A 25,555-nucleotide genomic window follows, 5' to 3' on the forward strand; every position below is an offset into this window, starting at 1 on the left:
CCACAGGTTGTCTGTCCACGGACCTCCTGTGGGTGAGTCCTTGCGGCAGGAGCACTTTGCATCAAAGATCCTATAGCAGAGGATCCGCTGTAGGATCTTTGCTTTGCATTAGACCCCTCGAACCTACCCGCAGCCACAGATTGTCCATCGGCCTGCAGGTGAGACCATGGAGGAGAATAAACTGGAGCAGGAGCACACATTGGACCCCTCGAACCTACCCATAGACGCAGGTTGTCCATGGACCTACAAGTGAGTCCATGGTGTAGGAATAAACTAAAGGTACACAAAGATGCTGGAGAAACTCAGCGGGTGCAGCAGCATCTATGGATCGAAGGAAATAGGCAACGTTTCGGGCCGAAACCCTTCTTCAGACTGACCCAAATTTACACCGACCCTGGTTGTGTGGCAATAAATAAATAATATCTATCTATCTATCTATAAACTAAAGCAGGAGCACACATTAGACCTCGCAGTTATGCCATTCAACGTTCACGCCTAATCCTCTACCTCAGCATCATTTGCTGGCTCTTTCTGTACATCGCACAGTTCGCCCATGAACATGGATAGGCACAGGAACAGACCCTTCAGCCCACAATGTCCGATGCCAATTTAAATGAATCTCCTCTACCTGCATGTGATACATATTCCTCCATCCCTGCGTATCCATGTGCCTATTCAAACGCCTCCTCAATGACACTATGGCATTTGCGTCCACCACCACTCCTGGCAGCATGTTCTTGGCTCCCATCACCCTCTGTGCAAAAATATGTTCACGCATACCTCCTTGAAATTTTCCCCCTCATCTGGAAGCTGCCTTCTAGTCTTTGGAATTTCTACTCAGTGAGAAAGACTTAGATAGAGCGGATGTGGAGAAGATGTTTCCACCAGTGGGAGAGTCTAGGACTTGAGGTCATAGCCAAAGAATTAAAGGACTTTTTTTTAGGAAGGAGATGAGGAATTTCTTTAGTCAGAGGGTGGTGAATGTTGAATTCTTTGCCACAGAAGGCTGTGGAGGCAAAGCCAGTGGATATATTTAAGGCAGAGATAGATAGATTCTTGATTAGTACGGGTGACAGAGGTTATGGGGAGAAGGCAGGAACGGCGTAGATTGGGGATGATCAGCCATGATCACATTGAATGGCGGTGCTGGCTCAAAGGGCCGAATGGCCTACTCCTGCACCTATTGTCTATTGTTTGGAACATCATTAAGAAGAAAGAGAGCACTGGTGAGCTTATTAATCGCAAAGGGACTGGCAGGCCAAGGAAGACCTCCACAGCTGATGACAGAAGAATTCTCTCTATAACAAAGAAAAATCCCCAAACACCTGTCCGACAGATCAGAAACACTCTTCAGGAGTCGGGTGTGGATTTGTCAATGACCACTGTCTGCAGAAGACTTCATGAACAGAAATTAGAGGCTACACTGCAAGATGCAAACCACTGTAATTTTTACATGGTGAAATGGCTTTTATTAAAATCTGACAATGCGCTCTTTAACCACATGTGATTGTTTCTATTATAAATCTCAAATTGTGGAGTACAAAGGCAAATAAATAAATAATGGGTCTTTGTCCCAAATATTATGGTGGGCTCTGTATATCTGAAAATGTGAAGGTAACTTTGACAACTGTATCAGAGAAAACCCAGAGGATAAAGAGAGGTTAGCCAGAAGATTAGGTCAAAATGTACTGATTAGTGCTGGAAGAGCGGTTCTGGACAATGGCACATTGTGCCATGGTGAGAGCTCTGCTGCATGGTTTTGCTGTATTCGATTAGTCAGTTTTTTACTTTAGACAGAAACAGGCCCTTTGACCTACCATGTCCATGACGATCAGCAATCCCCGCACTCCTACACACTCGGGACAATTTACAATTTTAGCAAAACCAATTAACCTACAAACCTGTACATCTTTGGAGTGTTGGAGGACACGGAGAAACCCCAGGATCGAACCTGGGTCTCTGGCGCTGCATAGCAACAACTCTGCCACTGTGCTGCCCTCGATTAGTGTTTTGATCAGGTTCTTCAACAGATCTGCACAACCCTAATCCTACCACAGCAACAGCACGTAATGGAGCACCCCTGATGCAACCATGAATTGCATTTCTCATTTTGTCTTGTTCTTGCTATCTTTCTCCTCACACTGTCTTGTAAATAATGTTTTATGTGTTGTATAAAATATTTTGTGTGTTGTCTGAGTCTATGGGCTTGTGATGCTGCTGCACACATGATTTTAACCTCAACGTACTTGTGTATATGACAATAGACTCAATTTGGCATGATGCTTCTTACGCATTTTATGTATATATACATTGAATAGAAGAGATTGATTAATTGATTTTATTTATTGAAGACAGATTTGTGACGTTATAATCCTCTTTCATTTTTTTTAAACAAGTACAATCATTCCATTTTTGGAAACTTTTCGAAGTTCCCCCTTAATAGGGAAAGGCAACAACCCAACTACCAAATGGAAGTAAATTTGAAGCTGTGTAGGAAAGGACTGCAGATGCTGGTTTAAATCGAAGGTAGACACAAAATGCTGGAGGAATGGGTGACGTTTCAGGCTGAGACCCTTCTTCAGTCTCCCATTCCTTCTCTCCAGAGATGCTGCCTGTCCCACTGAGTTACTCCAGCATTTTGTATCTAAATTTGAAGCTGGCTCTAGTTAGCGGATGTGAATACAACTCAGATTTTCCAACGTTACATTAGTGGTTATTTCAACCGACAGTGTACAGAGGAAAATATAATCTGCTCGGTTATCATGATATACAGTGATCCAGGAATGCCCTTCAAGTACATTAGGAAAGGAACTGTAATGTCCTATCACCACAGTTAAATGCAAAATAAATCTGCAATTATTTGAATATATTAAATAATTATGCACTGAATATTTTACCGAAATAGTCCATAGTGACTTATAATATATCCCTGCAATTAAAAAAAAGCACTGTGCAGTAGCTCAGTAAATCATTGTGCACAAGAATTGTACACTTTGCTCACATTGAAATCTTTGGTGGTTTTCATCCAAAAAAGAGGTGAACAGGTTTCACGAACCAAGGTACTGCAAGTTTATCCTGCATAATCTTGACACAGCAATAGTATATTCATACTGTTCTGGCTCCTAAGCATTTGTATATATACACAGTGCTATCGTTCTTTCTGGCTAGAAGACACGAGTCCTCCTCAGCCCAGTAAAATAGTGACCAGTCCCCATTAGAGTCATGCTGGAGCATGGTTGAGATTTGGCCAGACAGTAGATTCCAAAGTACCATGGTTCCGGGAGTTACAATTGCTGCAATGGACTGTCCCTTCACACCTCCATCAATGTACCTGATTAAAGAAATACAGTCAATGTTAAAATGAGACAAACAATACTCCTACAAATGTGTTATTAACCTAATTAAAAGGAAGAGCACATCCAATTAACCTGATTCACAGAATGATTAGTGTGGAAGGAGGACTTTGTGCCCCAAACAATTCTGTATAAAAACAATCCAGGTGCTCCACCTCCCTGCTTTCTTTTATTTCACATAGTAATCCAGGCTCCTTTTGACTATTGAATCTGCCTCCACTATTAACACCGTAATATATTCCACGCCCAAACCATTTGTTGCATACGTTTTTCCTCGTGTCAATTATGGTTCTGTCAATCACCTTATTTCTATGTTCTTCTTTAGCCTAACTCTTGACAAGAACATGGTATATGGAATACAATGCGAGAGCTTTGAAAGTATTGAAATCCAGAGGAAGCTAGGCATTCTTATAAATAAATCTTTGGTACAACAAACAATTAGACAATAGGCAATAGGTGCAGGAGTAGGCCATTCGGCCCTTCGAGCCAGCACTGCCATTCAATGTGATCATGGCTGATCATCCACAATCAGTGGATGTGGAAAAGCGAATGGTGTATTGCGAATTAGAAAAGCGAATGGTATATTGACCTTTATTGCAGGAGGATTAGAGGACAAAATGTGACACTTCACATTGCTCTACTAATATAGGACTTTGGTAAGAAAACACCTACAGATCTAGATCTCCCTACCAAAGGCAGAGCATACTTGCAATTGAGAGAGCATTGCAAAATTCACAACCTGACTCCTGGGATAGTAGGTTTTTCCAGTAGGAGGTGAGATTTGGGCTGATACTTTCTTGAGTGCAGAAGAATGGGTTGAACACACAAGATTCTTACAGAGCTTGACTGAGTAAATGTGGTTGAAGTTTCCTCTAGCTAGAATGTCAAGAACAAGAAGTCACAATCTCATAAGGGATTGGCCATTCAAGACAGAGAGAGAAATGTCTTCCTGCAAAGCGTACTTAAGAGGGCCATGAAGGCTCAGTCTCTGTGAATATTTATGGATAGATTTTTTGTGAATCAATGGGTTAAGGGGTTAGTACAGGCAAATGTCACTGTGGTAAAAGATCAGCCATTATGTGACTGAATTACATATCTGCTAAATGGTTTAGTTCTGTTTCTTATGTACTTGGGCAAGGGCACAGAGGCTGCACAAAAGTGCAGGCACGCCTTTCACATGAAAACAAATTGGGGTGGTTGAATTCATACCATCAATTTCCTGCTGGGTGGATCCAGTTAAAGTGATGCCCAGGCATCTTTGATTAATGTGAATGCAACATTTCATTCATGTTAGAACCTTGTTTTTTAGGATACATAAACCTCTCCATGAGCCGGCCAACACTGAAGAAAATTATGACTCAATTTTCCATTTTCACTGACAGGAAAGCTAATCTCTTACCATACTACAAATCGATGCAATTAATAGGAGAATATAATTTACAGGGAAACTTTCTCAGAAAAAGCTTGAATGTACAGATTTAGCAGGGAAAGCCCAATTAGATATTATGCCTGAGAGTGGCCAATCTAAACATAGCCCAGTAACATACTGAGTATCAAAGGGCATTTTTATACAGGAAGGTACTGATCAGGTAATACAAGTGGACCTTACCTCCCACTGCATGCCACAGGGATTGTATACGACATGATGGGTCTACTTTTCCCATTCATGGGATTAACAGCCACCATTCTCAAAACACAGACCTGCTCTCCAACGAATCCTTCACAGGTGCCAATGTACCGACGACTGAGAAGAATGAACAATATTCCCTACATGCCAGAAATAAAACAATTATTACTAAATATTTATTCCAGTCCGTTTTAACTTTGTAGATTTTACTGATAATTTAGGTGCTGCATTCAAGATTTAATTTATTTTTTCAGCAGCTTTTCTATTTACTAGCAAGCAACTCTCCAGTATACAATATATACAGACCGTGTGAAATATATAAACTGGTGATATTGGACATAATCATGACAGATATGTAATGGCAGGGATAAAATGAAATTGCAAGTGTTAAAAGTCTTTACTTTGGGGAGTGATGGTTTGGAGAAAGAAAGACGTGCATATTTTACCTATCAATTCTTGGTCAAAATACTATTTGCCACTATTTCTAACCTAGCTGACGATGCTAATCCTGCTCTAAAATCCCAGAACTTGTAGTTTCAATTGCAAGTTATTTAATCAAGAAACCAAGCAGGCAGTAGGTCCAGATATTGTACAGCATCAAACAAGGCGAATCAAATTAAATGTCACTGGTCCACAGTTAAATTGTACCACTGGGTTTTGAAATGAATTATCAGAAGCAAATATTTCATTTTTATTTTGGAATATTAACTTTTTAGTGGCAATCTTTTACTCTCAAATCATCAGGGTCTTGAATGAAAATGATCTCTACTTCCTGCTCTCAGTCAGCCCTGAGTTAATTAAATGAGAGGAAAGTTTGCCCTCCAATACATAGCCATTTCCTTTCCACATAGCACTTCTATTTACTGTATTCAACTATAGCAATTCTGCATATAGTCTGAAGCTCATATTAATACGCCATACACTATAAATACAGTCCAAATGCCACATTAACAAGGAATCACTAAATCTATTTTAGTTAAGATCCTTTCAACTATTACTAATTTTCTTCTTTCAGTTTAAAATGGGTCACTCCCTGACAAAAGGCTCACAGAAAACAGAGTTCTGGATTATATACAGGATTTTCTAGTTCTTAGACTCCACCACCATAAAACAATAATTTCTCACTGCGTCTTACCGACTGGGAATAGGCCTTCTGGCAGACAGTGCCAGGGTAGCTTTCACTTAAATGGATCCTCTTGAGGAGGTGCCCAGTCTTCATGTTCCTAGGAGATAAACAAGAACTTAAATTAGATCAAATGGTCAAGTGAGCACCATAGGCCATGTACAGGTAAACAGTCAAAAGATGAAAGACCTGTACTTTTATGATGCCTTAAGGAGCTCAGAAGCCATTGAAAAAGCCTTTGAAGCACAATCCCTGATGTAGTGTGGGAAATATGACAGCCAATTATCACACAGTAAGGTTTTACAAATAATAATCTAATAATCAGATAAAGTGTTTTTTAAAGTGATGTTTCAATGATGCTGATTGAGGGATAAGTATTCGTCTCTGGCCACTAATTACAACTCACCCACTCCTCTTCCATAGGATCTTATAAGTACACGGAAGTGAGACAAGGCTTTGGTTTGAAAGAGAAATATATGCCCCTGTCCCACTTAGGAAACCTGAACGGAAACCTCTGGAGACTTTACGCCCCACCCAAGGTTTCCGTGCGGTTCCCGGAGGTTTTTGTCAGTCTCCCTACCTGCTTCCACTACCTGCAACCTCCGGCAACCACCTGCAACCTCCGGGAACCGCACGGAAACCTTGGGTGGGGCGCAAAGTCTCCAGAGGTTTCCGTTCTGGTTTCCTAAGTGGGACAGGAGCATTTACATTGCAGGACACTCCCAGCATTGAACTGCAATATTAACTCAGGTTTGCTTTCTCAGGTGGCTAAAATGGATTTCAGCTGTCTGACTCATTGGCTAGCTTGCTACCAGTTGAACTATGGTATTGGCATATTATTGCCTTGTGGACCAAGATGCAATGAAACATTTGTTTTGCGTGCTAACCAAGCAAATAATATCAGCCACGAGTACAATCTAACCATGCACAAGTAAAGCAGGTTGTGCAAAGAGAGGAAGGAAACGGACCGACAGAATATATTGTTACAGCTACAGAGAAATTGTGATATTGATAATAAAGAAACAAATGGAAATAAAGTTCTCACCAAATGACGATGTTGCTCATTATAGTCGATCCGATCAAAGCTTCTATTTGCCCTTCAACTTCGCTGAAAGCCAAAACGATCTCATTGGGAGGGACAAGTTGCATAGATTGCTCACTCCTAACCAAAAAATTCAGTCAGTAAATCCATCCAACATCCAAATTAGTACAAAATATTTTCACTTCTCTTATTCTGAAGCTTCATCCAGCTCTCTGTGAACTCACTATTTTTTTGTGTTATGGCTCAGGAGAGATTTTTGTGGGCATGCCAGATTTGGGAACTGGAAAACCCATTTAAGCCACGAGTCATGACAATGGCTTTTTGTAGCCTATTTTATGCATTTGTGACACTGCTTGCAAGTCCATCATTATACGTCAACGTTATCATAATCAAGAAGTCAGCATTATCTTGTGACATCTTTAACACAAAGAGTAGGATAAAAAACACAATCTTTTGTTGGTTATATCTAAACTGCTTGGAATTACAGAGCAAAATCATGTTAATAGGCATTTTATTTGACTGGCCTTCCATGCCTCCTTGCTGTCTAAATCTGAGCTGAAAGCTTATAATAGTTTCTCTTCATTGGTGTTTCATCTATCTCTCTTGAACCCTCCAAACTCCAACGCCATTTTAATACTCATATAGAATCTCGCGTGGTCTGCTAACTGAGAAACTGCTGACCAAAGTAAAACAATAAAGAGAAAGCAAATAATACATATAAAATTCTGACCTTCCTTCTTTGGAGAGGGTGTTCATTTCTATGCTTTGAGTCTGGAGCGTGCCACAAGAGCAGACTAGTTTCCATCCAGGCAGCCCCAACACGGCATTTATATCTCCTGTCTGCAGCAGAGTATGTTCCAAGCAGCCTTGCTCTGTAGAGCGTAATACCCTGATAAGAAGCAGGGGGGTAAACATCTTTATCACAAAGGAGAGGAACCTGCTTTCATCTGAACGATTATTGTACAATTCCCTTGTATCCATTATTAGAATTAGAGTGGCATTCTTTAAAAGTAATAGTTTTCTCCCTGCATGAGGTAGAGCTCCCTCTAAGCTAAAACACTACTGACAAATACAGTATGGGCTGAAGTAACTCAGCACTTCACTTATATTTGCTGCCTGATCTTTTGAGTTATTCCAGCATTTTAGTTATTTCAAGTCAAATGTCCTTGGAAAAGGGTTCTGGACTTTATTAGACAAAATTGTATTCTTGGGGAACAGATCTGGCAAATATGGGAAAATGCAAATCTATTAATTTTGCAGGAAAAATAAGAAGATATTTTATCAATATATCAAGAGTTTGCAGAGCCCTGAGATGCAGAGGTATCTGAATGTCCCAGTGCACATTTCACAAAAGGATAGCAAATAATTGGAAAAACTGACAGAATATTATTGTTTATTACTAGGATAATCAGATATAAAAGTAGGGAGATTATGCTCCTGTTATATAAGGAACTGATGAAAAACATTTGGAGTGCCCTATGTTGATCTTTGTGTTCAAGTAAGAATGTTAATATGTTGGATGCTGTTGGAACTGACTAAATTAATTGGTGACGTCACCCATTCCTTTTCTCCAGAGATGACCCACTGAGTTACTCCAGCCTTTTGTGTCTATCTTCGGTTTAAACCAGCATCCACAGTTCCTTCCTACACATGATTAAATTAATTCCTGGATTGGGTGGATTGTCTGATGTTGAAAGATTGGACAGGCTAAATTTGTATCTATTGGAGTTTAGAGGGGTGAGAGGACATTTAAGCGAAACATTAAATTTTGACGGGTGAATCCAGGGAGTACATTTCCTATTATGGGTGGTTAGAACCAGGGAACGCCCATTTAAGACACAGGTGGAAGCAGAACTTTTAATATTTTCAAGACAGCAGTAGATGGATTCTTTATAAGAAAGGAGGTAAAAAGTTACTGCAGGTAGATGGGAATAATGACCCGAGATTATAATGAAATCAACCTGCTGAGCTGAGGTTACATTCAGATAACAGCCATTATCTTAATAAATGGAGGACGTATGAATAGCCTATTCCTACTCCTTGTTCGAGTGAATATGAAATTCCTTGTTGTAAATCCTTATAATTCTCGATGTGCAAGGGGTGTGGATGTTGTTACTAAGGCTGAGATAGATATATTGTTGGACTACTGGAAAAACAGAGGCTGTGGACATAAAAACTGTAATTGAAACCAAAAATTAGATCACCCAGTTTTATTGAGTGGCAGAGCAGACCTGAATAGCAACAGCCAAAATCCATGCAGCCTCGTTCACATACAATAGTTAACAAACTTCTGCAGTTCTGCTTTGTAACAACTGTTGAGGTCTGAGAGACCAACCAGTCAGCCAATGATTAATTTATATTAGTTTAATTTTTAATAACATAGTTGAGACAGACTGGGAATAAGCTAAATACTACACACAGCAAAAGACTAAACAATTAAAAAATTGTCATTACATTTCTTGGTGAATTTTACAACCTTGGAAAGCCTGATAGGACTTTTTGCCATTTAAGTACTTTTGAAACATGGTCACTGTTGTAACATAAGAAATGCAAAAGCCAATTTGTTTACAGCAAGCCTGCACAAAACAGCAATATAATAATTAGTAGATAATGTTTTTTAAAAAAATGATATTGATTGAGGGATAAACATTGCCCACGTCACGTGGAAGAGTTCTCCAAGTTTTCCTTGCAATATTGATTTTTTTAATGTCCAGCCACGATGATTTGGGTTTTATAGCATCGTCTGAAAGACAATGGTTCCAAACATCTTCTGCACTTATGCTCCATAACTTCTTGAACTAGAAACAAAGCTGCTCTTAACTCACTACTACTTCTGACGTATTTTACTTCAGTATGCCCTATTTTGAACTGTGATAGAGACATTACGAGAAAATAAATTTCCCATTGACAGCCATACACAGATTTTATATTGAGACGTTAAAAACAGTTGCCAAGAGGAATTTAAATGGGCACAGGACATTTTCCCTGCTACTTTCTACAATCACATCCTCAAGAAGCAATTAATTTCTGCTCTCTGCTCAAATCTTAGCTCAGTGGCTTGTAACCTATTATGATTATGCTACGTCACAATGTGTGAATGGTAAGAGAACTGTAGGAACATGTCAATTTCAACAGTCTGGTTATGATGCATTGTGGGTTATTAAAAAAACTGTTGTGTTGTGCAGGTGCAATTCTGTCAGCAGTGCAGTACATTTATGATTTTGTCGACATTTTTTCCAGCCTTACTTTACTTCCCTTATCTCCAGGCTTCCAAAAGCCACACAGAGAATGTTAACAGCATCTGGAATGGGGATGAGTTCAATTATGGGAACCTGAATAAAAGAGGAAAGAAGCAAATCAATGTTAGAAATGGTAAAACCTTCAAAAATGAGTCCACCTCTTCATCAACCCATTCTTAAACACCGTAAAACCTGTACACATAAGGAGTTAAACTGCTGCCAAGTTGTCTCTGAACAGATCTAAATGGCTAAGATAGTCTCATCAGGTCAGATTGACGTGATGTAAAATCAAATTAAGATAGAATCAGAACGATCTATTAGATTGGAAAGCACAAGGAAAGACATGCAGGTTTGTTAGTTAATTGACCTCTATAAATTGTCCCTAGTGTGTAAGAAGTGGATGTGAAAGTAAGACAACCTAGAACTAGTGTGAACAGGTGATGGTTAGCATGGACTCAGTTGGCTGAAGGGCCTGTTTGCATGCCATATCTCTAAACTAACACAAATTTCAGACTTGTTGTGAACACTAGTGTTTATTAATCACAATCCACCAACTTTTTGTTATACCCAAATGCTGGCAAAACAATTTAATTAGCTGGTTCAGTACACAAGTTTTCACAGATATCACCAGAAGATGATAATACTCCAAGAAGATAAACTCAACAAATTGTCTGGGATTCTGAGAATGTAAAGCTTTGGGGTTAATTTAATTTCAAACTAATCTAACTCCATCATTCAGCATCGAATACCTGTTGGATGATCAGAATTAAACAAATTTATAGCAACAAAGAAAGAACAGACATCTTTACCTTATCAAAGACCCAAGTATAGATATTATTCCATTGGTTAACCTGCTCTGGAGCCCATAGCAACACTGCTGTTTCACAGGCACAAGCAATACACAAAGTTCTGGTCTCTTTCACCATCCAAAATACTGTGCACAAGTCAATAATGCAGGATGTGGATGGATTCTATAAATAAAACGATAAAATCACTTATCCTCCTGTCTGACAAACCATTGAATTTATGTATTATGCCAGCAATTAACGTTAGTCTATAAATTGCATTTGTTACAACAGTCTCTTCCATAAAACACGCTTTCTGCAAAATCAAGACTAGACATAACAAAAGATATGATAACAGTCTTGTGCTTGAACCAGAAATTTGACCAGATCAAACATAAATTTCCTCTCTAATGTGATTAAAAGATAAGTTATTGAAAATATAGAAAATAACTGCTTCACTGCCATTGTGATGCATTCATTTATTGGACTTGGGTTACACCAAGTTTCCTCAACCATCTTTTCTCCAAGGGAAACAGTTCTTGCACTTTAATGTATCTTTGTGATTGCAGTCACTCATCCCAGTAACCATTTTTTACGACCCCCCTCTCATGTCTTCACATCCTTGCTATAATGTGATGACTAAAATTGAACACAGCACTCTAGTTGAGGTTGAGCAGTGTTTTATCATGCTTCAGTACAACATTCCTGCTTTTGTACTCAGTGCCTCTATTATCAAAACAAATATTTTATTTGCCTTATTACCTCATTCCCAACCTACTTCTACTGATAAGTATACACATACTTCTGGGTCCCTTCTGGTATTCCTTTTAGAACATTTAAAAACATTATTCAACATTGTCTCTCCTCATTTTCCACTAAAATTCATAACCTTGTCTTTTTTGCATTTAACTTCATCAGCCCATTCCATGTGCCTGTTTACGTGTTAATGTAATCTGTCACTATCTTCTTTACAATTCGCAATATTGCCACGGTTAGTGTCATCTACAAATTAAAAAATTGTGGTTCGCAACTCAACTCTTGATCATTACTATACATTTAAATTAGCAATGGCCCCACCACGAATGCCCCTAGAATTTGCTTGACTTTCCGAGTGTGTGGGTTTCCGCCAGGTGCTCTGCTTTCCTCCCACATCCCAAAGATGCGCAGGTTTGCAGAGTAATTGGCCTCTGTGAATTGCCCCTAGGGAGGGAGTGGATGCGAAAATGGGATAACATAGAATTAGTATGAATGGATAATCGATGGTCGGCGTGCACTCAGTGGACCGAAGGGCTTTTTTCCATGACGTAATCAAAACATTTTTCTTGTATTGATCCAACTTCATATCTGTGCCATCAATGCTCCTTTTATGCCATGGGCTTCATATTTGCTGATAACCCTACAATGTAGCATCTTATCAAAAGCCTTCGGGCTATCTATGCACTTCACATCATCTGCATTATCCTCATCAACTCTTATCTGTTACCTCATCAAAAAACTGCATCAAGTTGGATAAGACAATGAAGAAGGGTCCCGACCAAAAACATCACTTATTCATGTTCTCCAGAGATGCTGCCTGACCCGTTGAGTTACTCCAGCACTTTGTGTTCTCTCATATGGTGGTTTGCCTTGCTTAATTAATTTATCTCCAGGGAACCATTAATCCTGTTCTGGATCAATGTTTCAAAGTTTTCCACAGCCGAGGTTAAACTAATTGTCTTGTAGTTACCAGGCTTATCCGTACTTTTGTTTGGAACAAGATCAATCAAATACATCACACAAGACCTGAGCCTCATAGTACATCATTGTCTTAAACCAGCAAGCCTAGACCTGCACGTCTGAACTACTTAGGCCTACTATGACTGGGTACTTGAACAATGCCCCAAACTCAGCAAAATCTGGATCTTTTAATTCTTACTTCAGTGGTGATCAGTATTCACTAACCTGTATCTTGGAGATTAATTGTAATAACTGCTTTTCCACTTTTTGTTCCAATTGCATAGTAGCAAGAGATGGAGTCAAGACATCATCTTTATGCTACAAAAATAAGAATCCCTTTAGTGAAAAGATTTAGAATCCATGAAATATTACTCTCTTCAGAACAAATGGTAGAACTCTTTTCAGTTACAGTAACAGAATATTAATGCAAGCAAAAAAGTTTCAAAATGAACTGAAGATAAAATCTACCAGGCTGATACATATAATATAATCACAAAGATACTCTTCTCCAATTTGCATCTCAAAAGGTTATTGATCCAACAATGGTCCTGGTAAATGCTTTTTCCAACCTAACACATTCAGGGTAACACCGAAAATCAGGAAGAGCAACACTAGAATACAGAGTGGTAAATTTGGCACATATTAGTGAAAGAGCAAGTATGTTCTTTTTAGAAGAAGCATTAACAGTTCTAAAAAAAACTTCGCTCTCGGGGGCAGAGAAATAAGATGGTGATGAGTGATTAAATTACAGGACCAAAATTCTAGAAATCCTTGGTCAAATTCCTCTATGGAGCTTTGGGATTTCAACGCAATTAAGGAATGTGGAAATAATGTTAAAAAACAAAGCCATTGTAATCATAATCACAAAGTACTATTTTGCTGTAAAAGCTATCTTGTTTATTAATGCTCTTCAGGGAAGGAAATCAACCAAATTTACCTTGTCTGATCTAAATGTGACTAAACCCACAAAAAAAAGTTGAATCTTAAAAGGCCCTCTAAGATGACTTAGCAAGCCATTATGTTCTAAGGCAATTAAAATGGGCAATAATTGCTGGCTTGCAATGATGGATAGATCCCCTTGGTAAAAAAAAAATTACCACCATGCTACAACACTACATGAGCTATAACTGTAAAAACATTACCTCTTCAATTGCAGTGTCAATTTCTGAAAATTCCTCAACACAATAATCATTTGGCATCTCTTGCTGGCTGAATATCTTCTCATATTTGTAATTGAGATCCTCCTCATCCTTATTGTTCAAAGGTTCCTTTCCAGAGAAAACACATTGACTGCCTTCCTTTATAATTGGAGTGAGCTGACATAAATCTGTTTGCGACACTTCTTCAGCAGCTGCCTGGAACCTCTGTCCACAATTCCCCACACCTTCCAACATGTGTGTGCCAGTTTGAGGTGAATTCTGGTTTCCGTAATTACTTTGGGAAAATACCGGAGAACACTCAGTTGAACCAGGGGCAGGAGTGAAGCCAAGTGTAGGGAATGTAGGGCTACCAGCAGTTTGGTCATGCTGATGATCATTAATTGCCTGTGGGGTACAACACAGGGTCGAAAGCAAAATGTTGGAAGATAGTTTATGGCCAGAGGTAGTTTTTGGAATTTGCTGAACAGGACAAATATCATCCGGTGGTTTTTCTGGGGTTCTGCTCAGTCCCTTGCAGCACGAAGACACTGGGTGAAAAATATGGCATATATTAATAATAACATCCATAAAGCTCTAACTTCCCTTTTTAATTAAGCCTTAAAATAATTGACAAATATTTAATGAGCGCACATTCACAGATTTCCTTTGCAAATAGACAAATGTTGGGCAAGCTTTAAAGGGCAAATTATTTCAATACTGTAGCAATAATCTGATTGGGTCATTTTTCGCTGCAACTGAACATATGATCCCACAAAAGTAGTTTGCACATATAAATTCAAATTTTACCTTTGCTTGTTATTTTGGTATCATTAAAAGTCCATATGTAGCTTAACTCAGGTCAAATGCAAACCTCAAATTTTACTCTTCAAAGGATGGGAGGTCAATTGAATCCAACTTTAAGTAATTCAATGTAATTAATTACCAAGTTACTTAGAAGCTGTATATTGGCTTGTATCCTTCTATCATTACGGAGTACATGGATTAATTGACCACATTTAATGTGTACAATGAAAGTGTGCTGTATGGAGTGTAATTTGTTCCGCCCAATTAGCTCATTCAAATAAAAATGATGAATTGATTGAATTACTGCTAAGTACATTAATTTATAGAAACAGTTAACTTGGCAAACTAAAATAGACAAATACCGGGCATTTCAATGATATACATTTGTTAGAATAGTGATAACACCTGCCTGGTTAGCCATCTTACCTTGTGGGTTGGTTTCCTCAACGTTTTCTGTAGTCTGTTTGATTTCTGATGCATGTGAATTTGTGTAGTGTGTTTTATCCCAGTTATCCTTTTCTGCCCGAGTTTCCAAATTACAACCAACTTCTTGATGCTGGGAAGGAAGGCGCGATTTCTTTAATGCTTCTGCTCTTAGTTTTTCCTTAAGTAGACCATACTCCTCCTCCGGAAGGTCAAAATCCTGGACTTCCTGGCTGTGAAATAACCTTGTGAAAATAGTTTTTTTAACACGGAGCAATGGTTCAGAGCACACGAGTGCCCCTTCTTGGAATCTCTCAACGACCTTCCTGGAACTTTCACGTGTTCTACGACAATTGTTACCTATTGGGAAGAATTAACTCCCATTACTTCAGCAACCCAAAGAGTTATTAAAAAAACTGGCAGGCAGGAAAAGACCATTTAATCCATTTAGTCTCCCCTTTACAGTACTACAATTTATCCTTAATGGGATTCCTATATTCATTATATAGGGAAAGCAAATATACGGGAACATTTTAACTCAGCGGGCAGGCAGCAGCAGATTGTCGCTCCTTCAGTTTCACCCCACCTACACCCCTCTGCTTCCCGGCCATGTGTGTTGACCCCTTCCCTCCCCTCTCCAGCTCCCCGCCCATTGCACCGGGCGGGGGGCTTTGCACTGTCTTCACGTCGCGATGCCAGCAGGTCAGTGCCAGTCACCGGAGACGTCAGGACCAACGGGACACCGACCCCCAGGCCCACTGCAAGCACGGAGATCCCAGAGACCACAGCCAGCAGCAGCCCAGCCCCGTTCCAACTCCAGAGGAACACGCTCCCCGTAGGGACAGAAGTGATGGTGTGCAAGGTACGTCTTGTTCTTGGGGTTGCGGATGAGGGGGCGCAGCTCGGGCTGTGACGTCTCCGGCCACCCCCCTGTACAGGAGCTGAGACTGGGAACTGTGGGGTTGTTTGCAGTGCAGAGGGAGGGGGCAAGGGCGGTACAGTTCCCAGTCTCAGCTCCTGTACAGGGGGGTGGCGGAGACGTCAGGACCACGGGACACCGACTGCAAGCACGGAGATCCCAGAGACTCACAGCCAGCAGCAACTCTAGCCCAGCCCCGCTCCAACTCCAGAGGAACCCGGGTTGCGGCATAGGGGGCGCAGCTCGGGCTGTGGGCGAACTGCCACTTGTCGCTTGTAGCGGCCAATCGGGGAGCGGGTTCCTGTTGGTCCTGACGTTCTCCGGCCACCCCCCTGGACAGGAGCTGAGGAGACGTCAGGACCCCAGAAGCGCTCCCCGATGGGCCGCTACGGCGACAAGTGGCAGTTCGCCCACAGCCCGAGCTGCGCCCCCTCATCGGGACACCGACCCCCCAGGCCCACTGCAAGCACGGAGATCCCAGATCAGCAACTCCAGCCAGCCCCGCTCCAACTCCAGAGGAACACGCTCCCCGTAGGGGCAGAAGCTGATGGTGTGCAAGGTACGTTCTTGTTCTTGGGGTGGCGCAGCTCGGGCTGTGGGCGAACTGCAGTACATGATGAAAATAGGTAGGAAAGAACTGCAGATGCTGGTTTAAATAAAAGTTAGACACAAAATGCTGGAGTAACTCAGCGCGACAGGCAGCATCTCTGGAGAGAAGGAATGGGTGACGTTTTGAGGAGAGACCCTTCTTCAGACTGATATTATTTAATTATGGAACCCATATGAAAGTTTGTCTGTCCATTTCTCTCCACAGATACTGATCACTGAGTTCCTCCAGCACTTTGTCTTTTCCTTTCATTTAAACTATCATTGGGAATGTTCATGTTGCATCCATCCAGTGTCGTGAATGAGTGTATTAATGCTTGCACTGAGATCTTTTAAAGAATAGTGCAGGTCTTCAACTTCTAACCATTTAGTTTCAATGCCTGTGACAAATGGTTATATAAGGATCAATATTTTTGTTTTTTACTTTAAAATGTCATTTTGCAAATTTATTGCAGAAAAAAGCACACCTTAATTTAAAGATCAATTAGCAGTCAATCGTAATTTGGAATACTGCCCAAATTACAATATGTGTTTAACCCCTTGGATGACATATGAGGAAAGGTTAAGTAGGCTGGAACTCTACTCTTTGGAGTTTAGAAGAATGAGAGGCGATCTCATTGAAACATATAAGATCGTGAGGGGCCTTGATCGGGTGGATGCACCGAGGATGTTCCCAATGATCGGGGAAACTAGAACTAGGGGACATAGTTGCAGAATAAGGGGGGGCTCTTTTAAAACTGAGATGAGGAAGAACTTCTTCACCCAGAGGGTGGTTAATTTATGGAATTCACTGCCCCAGGGAGCAGTGGAAGCAGAAACGTTAAATATATTTAAGTCTAAAATAGATGGTTTTTTAGCTGCCAAGGGGATAAGGGGCTACGGGGAGAGGGCAGGGATATGGACCTAGGTATGGTTAGTATAGTAAGACCTGAGTGATCTCCTGGACAAGTGTCGATCGCCTGGATTGGGGTCGGAGAGGAATTTCCCGGATTTTTTTCCCGAATTGGACCTGGGTTTTTATCCGTTTTTTTGCCTCCCCCAGGAGATCAATGACACCATAAATCTGTTTAATTCCTGCTCAACTGTGGATTATTGAAATCTCTCTGCTATTAAACATACAGTTTGAAGAAACAGCTGTCATCATACTTCAAGGTTTCCAATGTTAAGTGATTTTCAGAGATTAGACATGCAAGTTATATCTTAACTTCTAATCATAAATAAACAATGAACCCAGTAAACACTGTTCCCAGTAAAGCCATGCGACCCTGGTCATTCCTGCCATCCATTTCACTCCTGCCATCGGGAAGAAGATATAGGAGCCTGAAAACTGTAACATCCAGGTTCAGGAACAGCTTCTTCTCTACAACCAATCAATAAACACTACAACCTTCGAATAAGCTCTGAACTACATAGACTTGGGGGCATTATTTTGTATTTTTGCATTATTGTTTTTTTTTGGCTTGTGTGTGTGTGTGTATACACACACACACACTGAACTTCTTTTGATTTATTATATTGTTTACAGAGCACTATGTTTACATATTCTGTTGTGCCGTGACAAGTAAAGATTTCATTGTTCTGTTTAGGACATATGACAATCAACACTCTTGAACTCTAAAATGAGCTTCACACACAATCAACAAAAATGTCAATCATTCATGAGAACTGCAATCAAACCTATTCAGGACTAACAAACAAAGAAAGGTGTATTCAGTGCTCACCTCTCGAGAGCTTCACCCTCCTCTTGGGCTGAGAGACTGGCGACTCTGTTTTCCCTCTGTCCGAGTCAATCCACAATGGAAATGACTGCCTTGTATAATTTAAATTCTTCTTCAATGAGATGCCATCAATGGAATCCTGCTGAGTTTCTGGGATCATTTCCTGACTATCCATATCACTATTTGTACTGGATGGCTCAGGCACACATACTGCAGACTCACCCTTCGCCATCAACAGATCATTCATGTCCTCTTTCAAAGGGTTTTTTAACACATTGTCAGTCTGAATATTGTTATGCACTGGTTCCACTTGTTGTTTGGCTGTGTTCTGCGTCTGGCTGGAACTCTTTATATTAAAGTTAACATTCCCTGAAATATTATGACTATTTGTGTTATTTATAGATTTTTCATATAGTTTGTTTGAGTTAAGTGTTGGTTGGCAAGTATTAATTCCACTCTTCTTGCCCTCATTCTCACTCTGAACGTCAGAAGACAGAGCAATTGGGACACCATTTGGAAATCTGTTGTAATTTAATTTTTTTTCCTCAGGCTTCAGATGAGCTTCAGTGAGCTGTACATTTGTACATTCTCCTCTGCCTCTTTTTCCTCCTTTTCTTCGGTTTGATTGAGTACCCTGGGAATCGCCACCAATGTTCCACGAGTCTTGCAAGTCAGGCTGCAAGGAAGTTGCATTAGGCTCTCCACCGTCACCCTCCTGAGTTTTAAAAAGTAATAAAGTATTACAGATCTCTGCTTCATTCTTGGGGGAGCCTTCTATGGAACTATTTTGATTATAAGTGAGCTTCTTGGGTCTTCCTTTGCCACCATTTCTGGACTTTCCCAACTGACTATGAATCACTGCATCCAGATCTATCTGTCGCTGAGAGCTGGTCATGCGCCGAGTTGTCCGAACATAGTACTCAACCGGAAAGATAAGTCCTTCAACAAGTGTACAAGACCTCAGTGAGCCAGCTCCTAGAGATTCACTCACAGCAGTACCTGATTGCAGTTCACCTGCTCCTACTGCAACTCCCTCATTCTTTAGGTTGGACTCAGAAGCTTCACTAATGTCCTGAGAGCAACTTGGCTTTCCTTCCTGCAGTTGACCATCTACAGTCACCATTTCTCTTGAAGGAAGAGCTTCATTTTTGAACGCAGACTCTTCAATAGGGTTGTCCCCGTGACAGTAATGGAGAGAGTTACTTTCAATTCTGCCCATGGGCAAAATCACAGAATTATCTTCTACTTCCTGTGTTCCATTCTTTACCAATGCTGTGTTGTCTTCAGCTTGGGGGAGTGCTTCATGACATCTGTTCTCTTTAACACATCCATCAAGAGTTTGGGAGACATTGGTGCCTGTATTATTGATGGAATCCAGGGCGTCCATTTTTTTAACACAAGACACTCCATTAGCAATCAAAGGCTTACCTGGCTCACCAGTTAATTCACACACTCTTTTCAATACTTCACAGGACTTCCTTTTTCTAAGTTTTAAACGACTTTGAACTCCACTCCCTGTCTGTGTGATTGGATTCAATTCTTCATCTGAAGTAGTATGTTGTTGGCCTGAAGAGTCAACAATTTTGCACCTACTAGTTAAAGGTTGATTTGGACACTCGATGATTTCCGGTACAATGTTGAATGTCACAGTTGAATTATTTTCCTTACTTTCTTCTGTTGGGACCTGACTCTTCTCAAGTGACGAGTTGGACCAATTTGTCCTCAAAGTAGTGGAGCTCTCATTTTCTTAAAAAGATTCAAGAAAGACACATTAGGCCTATTACCAAACCTTAAAAAAAAAAGAGATGGATATAGAACATATTGACACAACAACTATACTGAGGAGCTCTTAAAATTGTAAAAGCATCGATCGGGAAATGCAAGTTAACTAATCAGCATCATGGCAGAATTAAAGGAACAGAAAACTAAGCTGTTTTCCTCAGAGCCTTTGCTTAAGACTTCCCACCCTTAACTCAGTCTCAAGCACCTCCAGGCACTGAACACAAAGCCAAACATAGGAGATCTGAAGAGCAGATGAACTCTCAATTTTCAGTTGTACAACCTACATGTCCCTTTAGGATTTACACTCCTTGTGGAAACTAAGAAACGCAAGAAAATTCAATTCTTCACCAAGGCCCATTATGATTGAAATGTCAACTTAAAGACATAATCCAGTCTAAAGCTCAAACCAATTTACTGTGAACCTACCTGTTGTCAGCTGGGTTGAGCTCTGCTCTTCCCATAGTCGATTATGATGTGCAATGGGTTTTTTAACATGGTTCTGTATTTGCTCAGCTTTCTGTGCACGCTAGTGGAGAAAATATGGGATAAATATCAGATGGTCAACATAAATTTAGTGAAAGCTTGGCAGAGGTTATGAGTTGTTGACCTGTCATGGGTTTAAACCCACAACAATCAGACTCAGTAAGTATCAAATTAGTTATGAAGAAATTATCTGATTCAGAAGCACCGATAAAAACGAACATCTCAATGTTTGGAGCAGTCAAAGCTCCTTTTTTTCCCTTAGAAATCTCCTCCAAATCCATTGGCTGGATATGTGAAGCAACATTAACATCCTTTCCCAGGTCAACATTCCCAGCATTGTGGCCTTAAAAACACTCCGTTGGCTATGATGGGCAGACGACATCGCTTCCATCCCTAACAACAGACTCCTAAACAGATCCTCCACTTTGATTTCAATTATGGCAGAGGATGATCAGGCGGACAGAGATTCAAGGATGTTCTGACAATCTCTGAAAAAGTGTACCATCTACAGAAACATGTTGGAATTCATGGTCCATGACTGCTTAAAGTAGAGTACTAGCATTTGAGATAATATTGAGAACCTCAAGCTGATCCCTCAGACGCACTAAGAAACTCAAAACGAGTGGTGGAAGGAGCTCAACACCTCATGAACCGCCACCAGTATCACCATCACACAGAATCATCGAATAGTTACAGTGCCAATGGAGGGTATTCTGTGCATCATGTCTGTCTCTTTACAAGAACTCTCCTGTGCTACCACTCTTTCCACATCATCTTGCAAATTTTTCTCCAATATTCATTTATCCAGTTTCCTCCCAAAGGCTTCAATGTAATCTGCCTCCACCACATTTACAGACAATTCATTCCAGATTCCAACAACATTAGTTTTTCCTCATGTCCTCGTATTCTCTTTCCCTGCGAGGTCTAGTGTTAGTCCCCTCTGCCATTGGAAACCACGTCATAATATCCACTCTCGCCAGACTCCTACCTTTTTATATATTTCCACCAGATCTTTCCTCAAAAATCTTTTCTCCAAAGAAAACATTAATTGTCCCTCTCATCTATCTGTGTGAATACAGTCCCTCTATGCCTTCACACCCCCTACCAGAATTGAACATAATGTTCTATTTGAGGCAAAAGTAGTGTTTTATAAAGGTTCATTATAAACTTTCCTAATTCATACTTGATGCGTAGATTAATTAAGCCCAGAAATAACTGCTTTCTCAAACTGCCGACACTTTCAATGATTTGTGCATATCTACCCCTGGGTTTCGCAGCTTCTGCACTCGTTTTAGAACCGTATGGTTCATTCTATATCATCTCAGTTCAATCTTCCTATCAAAATGCACCCCACCCCCTCCAGTTTAGATAATTAATCTAGATCAAAGCAATGGCTTCAACACCAATCCCTGCAAAATATCATTTACTTATTCTCAACTGAAAAAACAATCATATTACCCCCTGATGCCTATTAGTTAGCCAACATTGTATTCACGTGATCAATGCCCTTTTTATGTCATGTTTTGCTTGATATGTGGCACAAGATCAAAGATTTTCTTGGTCCATGTACACCAAATCAACTGCATAACCATGAACGCTCATTGAAAAGTTTGAACACAATTTGATCTTAACAAATCTGTGCTAATTTGCCTTAATCTATTTTATTTAAGGTGCCTATAGATCCCATCCCAGATCCATTTTTCCAAAAGGTTTCCCAGCATCACTGATGAAATGGCCTATGATTACTGGTCTCATTATTAAACATGGGAATAATATTTGCTATCCTCTATTCCTCTGCATCCATAGAGCGCTGGAAGATTAGTTATTCTCACCGTGATTTTCTCCTGAGGTTCAATCAAAATTCGAGAATGTATAAAACCTGGTCCTGGTGAGTTACCTACTTTAAGTGCAGTCAACTTTCCTATTCTCCCATGCCATATATCTTTCAGCATACGAACAATTTTCCAGCATATCATCTATCGCCCCCTTCAACATTGCTTCAATATTCCTGATACAAAGTACTCATTTAATAACTTAACAGTGCTCATCATATGCAAGTTAAGCCTCGTGTCAGTGGGAGGGAAGCTATTGACAAAAGTCTTCGGGAGAGGATTTGGAAAATAATAGATTAATTAAGAACAGTCAGCATAGCTTTGTATGCGGCAGATTGTGTCTTACCAACTTGATCGAGTTTTTGAGGACATGACAAATGAGATGGTGAGGTGGTGGATGTTGTCCACACAGGACTTTAGTAAATGTAGGAAGGAACTGCAGATGATGGTTTACACCGAAGACAGACACAAAATGCTAGAATGTAACTCAACAGGACAGACAGCATGCTGGAGTAACTCAGCTGGACAGCTGCCTGTCCCACTGAGTTACCCCAGCATTTTGTGTCTATCTTAAGGCATGGTAGGCTGATCCCAAAGATTAAGATGCATGGTATTAACATGACTTGGTTGTATGGATTCAGAATTGGCTAACTGATAGAAGACTGAGGGTTGTGGTGGAAGGGCAATATTCAGGCTGGAGATCTGTGACCACTGGAGTTCCACAGGATCTGTTCTGGGACCTCTGTTGTTTGTGATATATATAAATGACTTGGAAGTAAATGTAGACAGGTTGGTTAGTAAGTTTCAAGATAACACCAAGATTGTTGGAGTAACGAACTGTAAGGAAGGCTGTCAAAGCATAAAGTGGGACATAGATCAGCTGTAGAATTGGGTGGTAAAATGGCAGATGGATTTTAATCCAAACAAATGTGAGGTATGCACATTGTGAGGTTGAATGCAAGGGGAAAATATACAATGAGTGACATGATTCTTAGCAGCATTGATGTACAGAGGTATATTGTGGTCCAAGTCCATAACTCCCTGAAAGTGGTAACACAAGTGGATAGAGTGGCAAATAAGGCATATGTTATGCTTTGTTACATTAATTGGGGCACAGAGTATGTCAGGAAGTCAAGATGCAGCTTCATAGAATTTTGGTTAGGCCACATTTGGTGGAATGTATGCCATTCTGATTGCCCCAATAAAGGAAGAATGTGGAGGTGTTGGAAATGGTGCAGAGGAGATTTACCAGAACGATACCTGGATTAAAGGGCATTAGCTACAGGAATTAGTTGGGCAGAATTGGATTGCTTTCTCTGGAGTGCCGAAGGTTGTGGGAGACCTGATAGAAGTATACAAAATTCATAATTTCATAATTCATAATGAGGCAGTGTAAAATTATACAGACAGTCAGAACCTATTTCTCAGGATGGAAATATCAATATTGGAGGGCATTGCTTTAAGGAGAGGTGCAGGGAAAATGTTTGTACACTGAGGGTGATGAGTGCCTGGAATGTGCTGCCAGGAGTGGTGATTGAGGCCAATACATTTTTTTTAGTGGCATTTAAGAGATCTTTGGATAAGCACATGGATATGGATTATGTGTAGGCAGATGAGTGTTGTACATGTCATCATGTTCAGCACAGACATTGTGGGCTGAAGGGCCTGTTCCTGTGCTTTTCTATAAGCAAAAGGGCAGATGGATTTTAGATCACCTAGGAGAGATGTTACCTCAATCCATCCAAGGATATAAATGTGCCAATAGGATTAATTGGCCCAATTTAATGGTGCCTGGGATGGTAGATGCAAGCCACTTTAGCTCACCCACACTTTTTTGAGATACAGGGAGAGGAGCAGATGAGGATTTGTGGGGTTCAATTAGTGTTTAACCTATTGATCTCTCAGATAAGGGTTGGTCTTGGCATCATGTTCAGCACAGACATTGTGGGTTGAAGGGCCTGTTCCTGTGCTGTACTGTTCTCCGTTCTCATTTTTGTTCTTAATGGGCTCTGCTCATGCCTAAAGAACAATGGATTCCAATTTATGATTATAAACCTTATGAACATTTTCTTCTAAATGTTCTTCAACTAAAAAAATAGCACACTGGCCTTATTTCATTTCCTAGTAGATCCAGAAATGCTTCCTTCCTTGTTTGGACCAGAATTTACCCTTGGCGCAAAACCTGTTGCTACCCTAGGATCCCACTTCAACACCTCAAAACCCTGAGAACTGGAAAAAGTGTCATTTACCTGTAATTTATACACCGTCTTTGCATATTCTTTCTTCAGCAAAGCCAATCTTTCTTTGAGCTGGGGGTGAAAGGGAATTGTTATTTTGGAGCCCTTTATACAGATATTTGAAGCCCGAGATATACACAAAAAGGTGGAGTCATTCTGAGGATCAGAGAGCATCTCTGGGGAAAAGGAATAGGTGAGGTTTCGGGTCGAGACCTTTCTTCAGACTGAGAGGCAGGGGAAAGGGAAACGAGAGATCTCGATGGAGATATGGAACAAATGAATGAAAGATATGCAAAAGAAGTAACGGTAATCAAGGAAAGGGTCCATTGTTAGCTTGAAGCCCTTTCTATTTTGCAGCGTATGCTTTTGAGAGTTTGGAGAGACTACTTCACCTGTTCCCTCGTTTCCAAGCTGAGGGTGTTTTTCACGCTATTTTCCATGAAAATGGTAGTTGCTTTCAGATTGCCAGTTGTGCCAATGAAGTGTGGGGAAGTGATTCCGTCAGTGGTGAATGAAAGAAAGGTAACGTGCTGGTGATATTGTGATCAACAACAACAACAACAGCAGCAATGATGGGAGACGTTGGGCGAAGGGGGAGGGGAGAGGAAGGTGACGGACAACTGGTCCGCGCCATTTCCCACCAATCAGCGGAGAGCCCGCCCACACCACCATCAGCCAATCGGAGGACGGGACAGGGAGATCGGCACCGTCATTGGTGCCCTGGCGC

General features: G+C 40.6%; 1 protein-coding gene across 2 annotated transcripts; it reads right to left on the reverse strand.

Moving 5' to 3' along the window:
• Window positions 1-2,324: 2,324 nt before the first annotated feature.
• Window positions 2,325-25,469, reverse strand: palb2 (partner and localizer of BRCA2). 2 transcript variants are annotated; one of them, XM_033040878.1, is made up of 15 exons: window positions 25,221-25,414; window positions 24,841-24,900; window positions 20,703-20,802; window positions 18,498-20,240; window positions 15,255-15,611; window positions 14,028-14,572; window positions 13,111-13,203; window positions 12,247-12,369; window positions 11,194-11,355; window positions 10,392-10,477; window positions 7,876-8,034; window positions 7,149-7,265; window positions 6,116-6,203; window positions 4,963-5,120; window positions 2,325-3,331 (listed from the first exon to the last, which is right to left on the reverse strand). In XM_033040878.1, the coding sequence occupies exons 1-15, from the start codon at window positions 25,266-25,268 to the stop codon at window positions 3,106-3,108; spliced, it is 4,065 nt and encodes a 1,354-aa protein (XP_032896769.1). In that variant the 5' UTR covers window positions 25,269-25,414; the 3' UTR covers window positions 2,325-3,105. The 2 variants fall into 2 exon arrangements, with proteins under 2 accessions (XP_032896769.1, XP_032896770.1); XM_033040879.1 differs by lacking the exon at window positions 12,247-12,369 and having other exon boundaries at window positions 25,221-25,469.
• Between the last annotated feature and the right edge of the window lie 86 nt (window positions 25,470-25,555).

The sequence above is a fragment of the Amblyraja radiata genome, chromosome 22 (genome assembly GCF_010909765.2).
Source record: "Amblyraja radiata isolate CabotCenter1 chromosome 22, sAmbRad1.1.pri, whole genome shotgun sequence".
NCBI lineage: Eukaryota > Metazoa > Chordata > Chondrichthyes > Rajiformes > Rajidae > Amblyraja > Amblyraja radiata.

What these genes read in the sequence shown, in the direction of transcription:
- palb2 (XM_033040878.1), bottom strand. Translation starts at nt 25,268, where the DNA reads ATGGAAAATAGCGTGAAAAACACCCTCAGCTTGGAAACGAGGGAACAG. An exon ending in CTCAACCCAGCTGACAACAG is followed by an intron (nt 20,241 to 20,702) that starts GTAGGTTCACAG and finishes AATCTTTTTAAG; the next exon opens with AAAATGAGAGCTCCACTACT. An exon ending in CTGGAGATAAGGGAAGTAAA is followed by an intron (nt 8,035 to 10,391) that starts GTAAGGCTGGAA and finishes GCTTCTTATCAG; the next exon opens with GGTATTACGCTCTACAGAGC.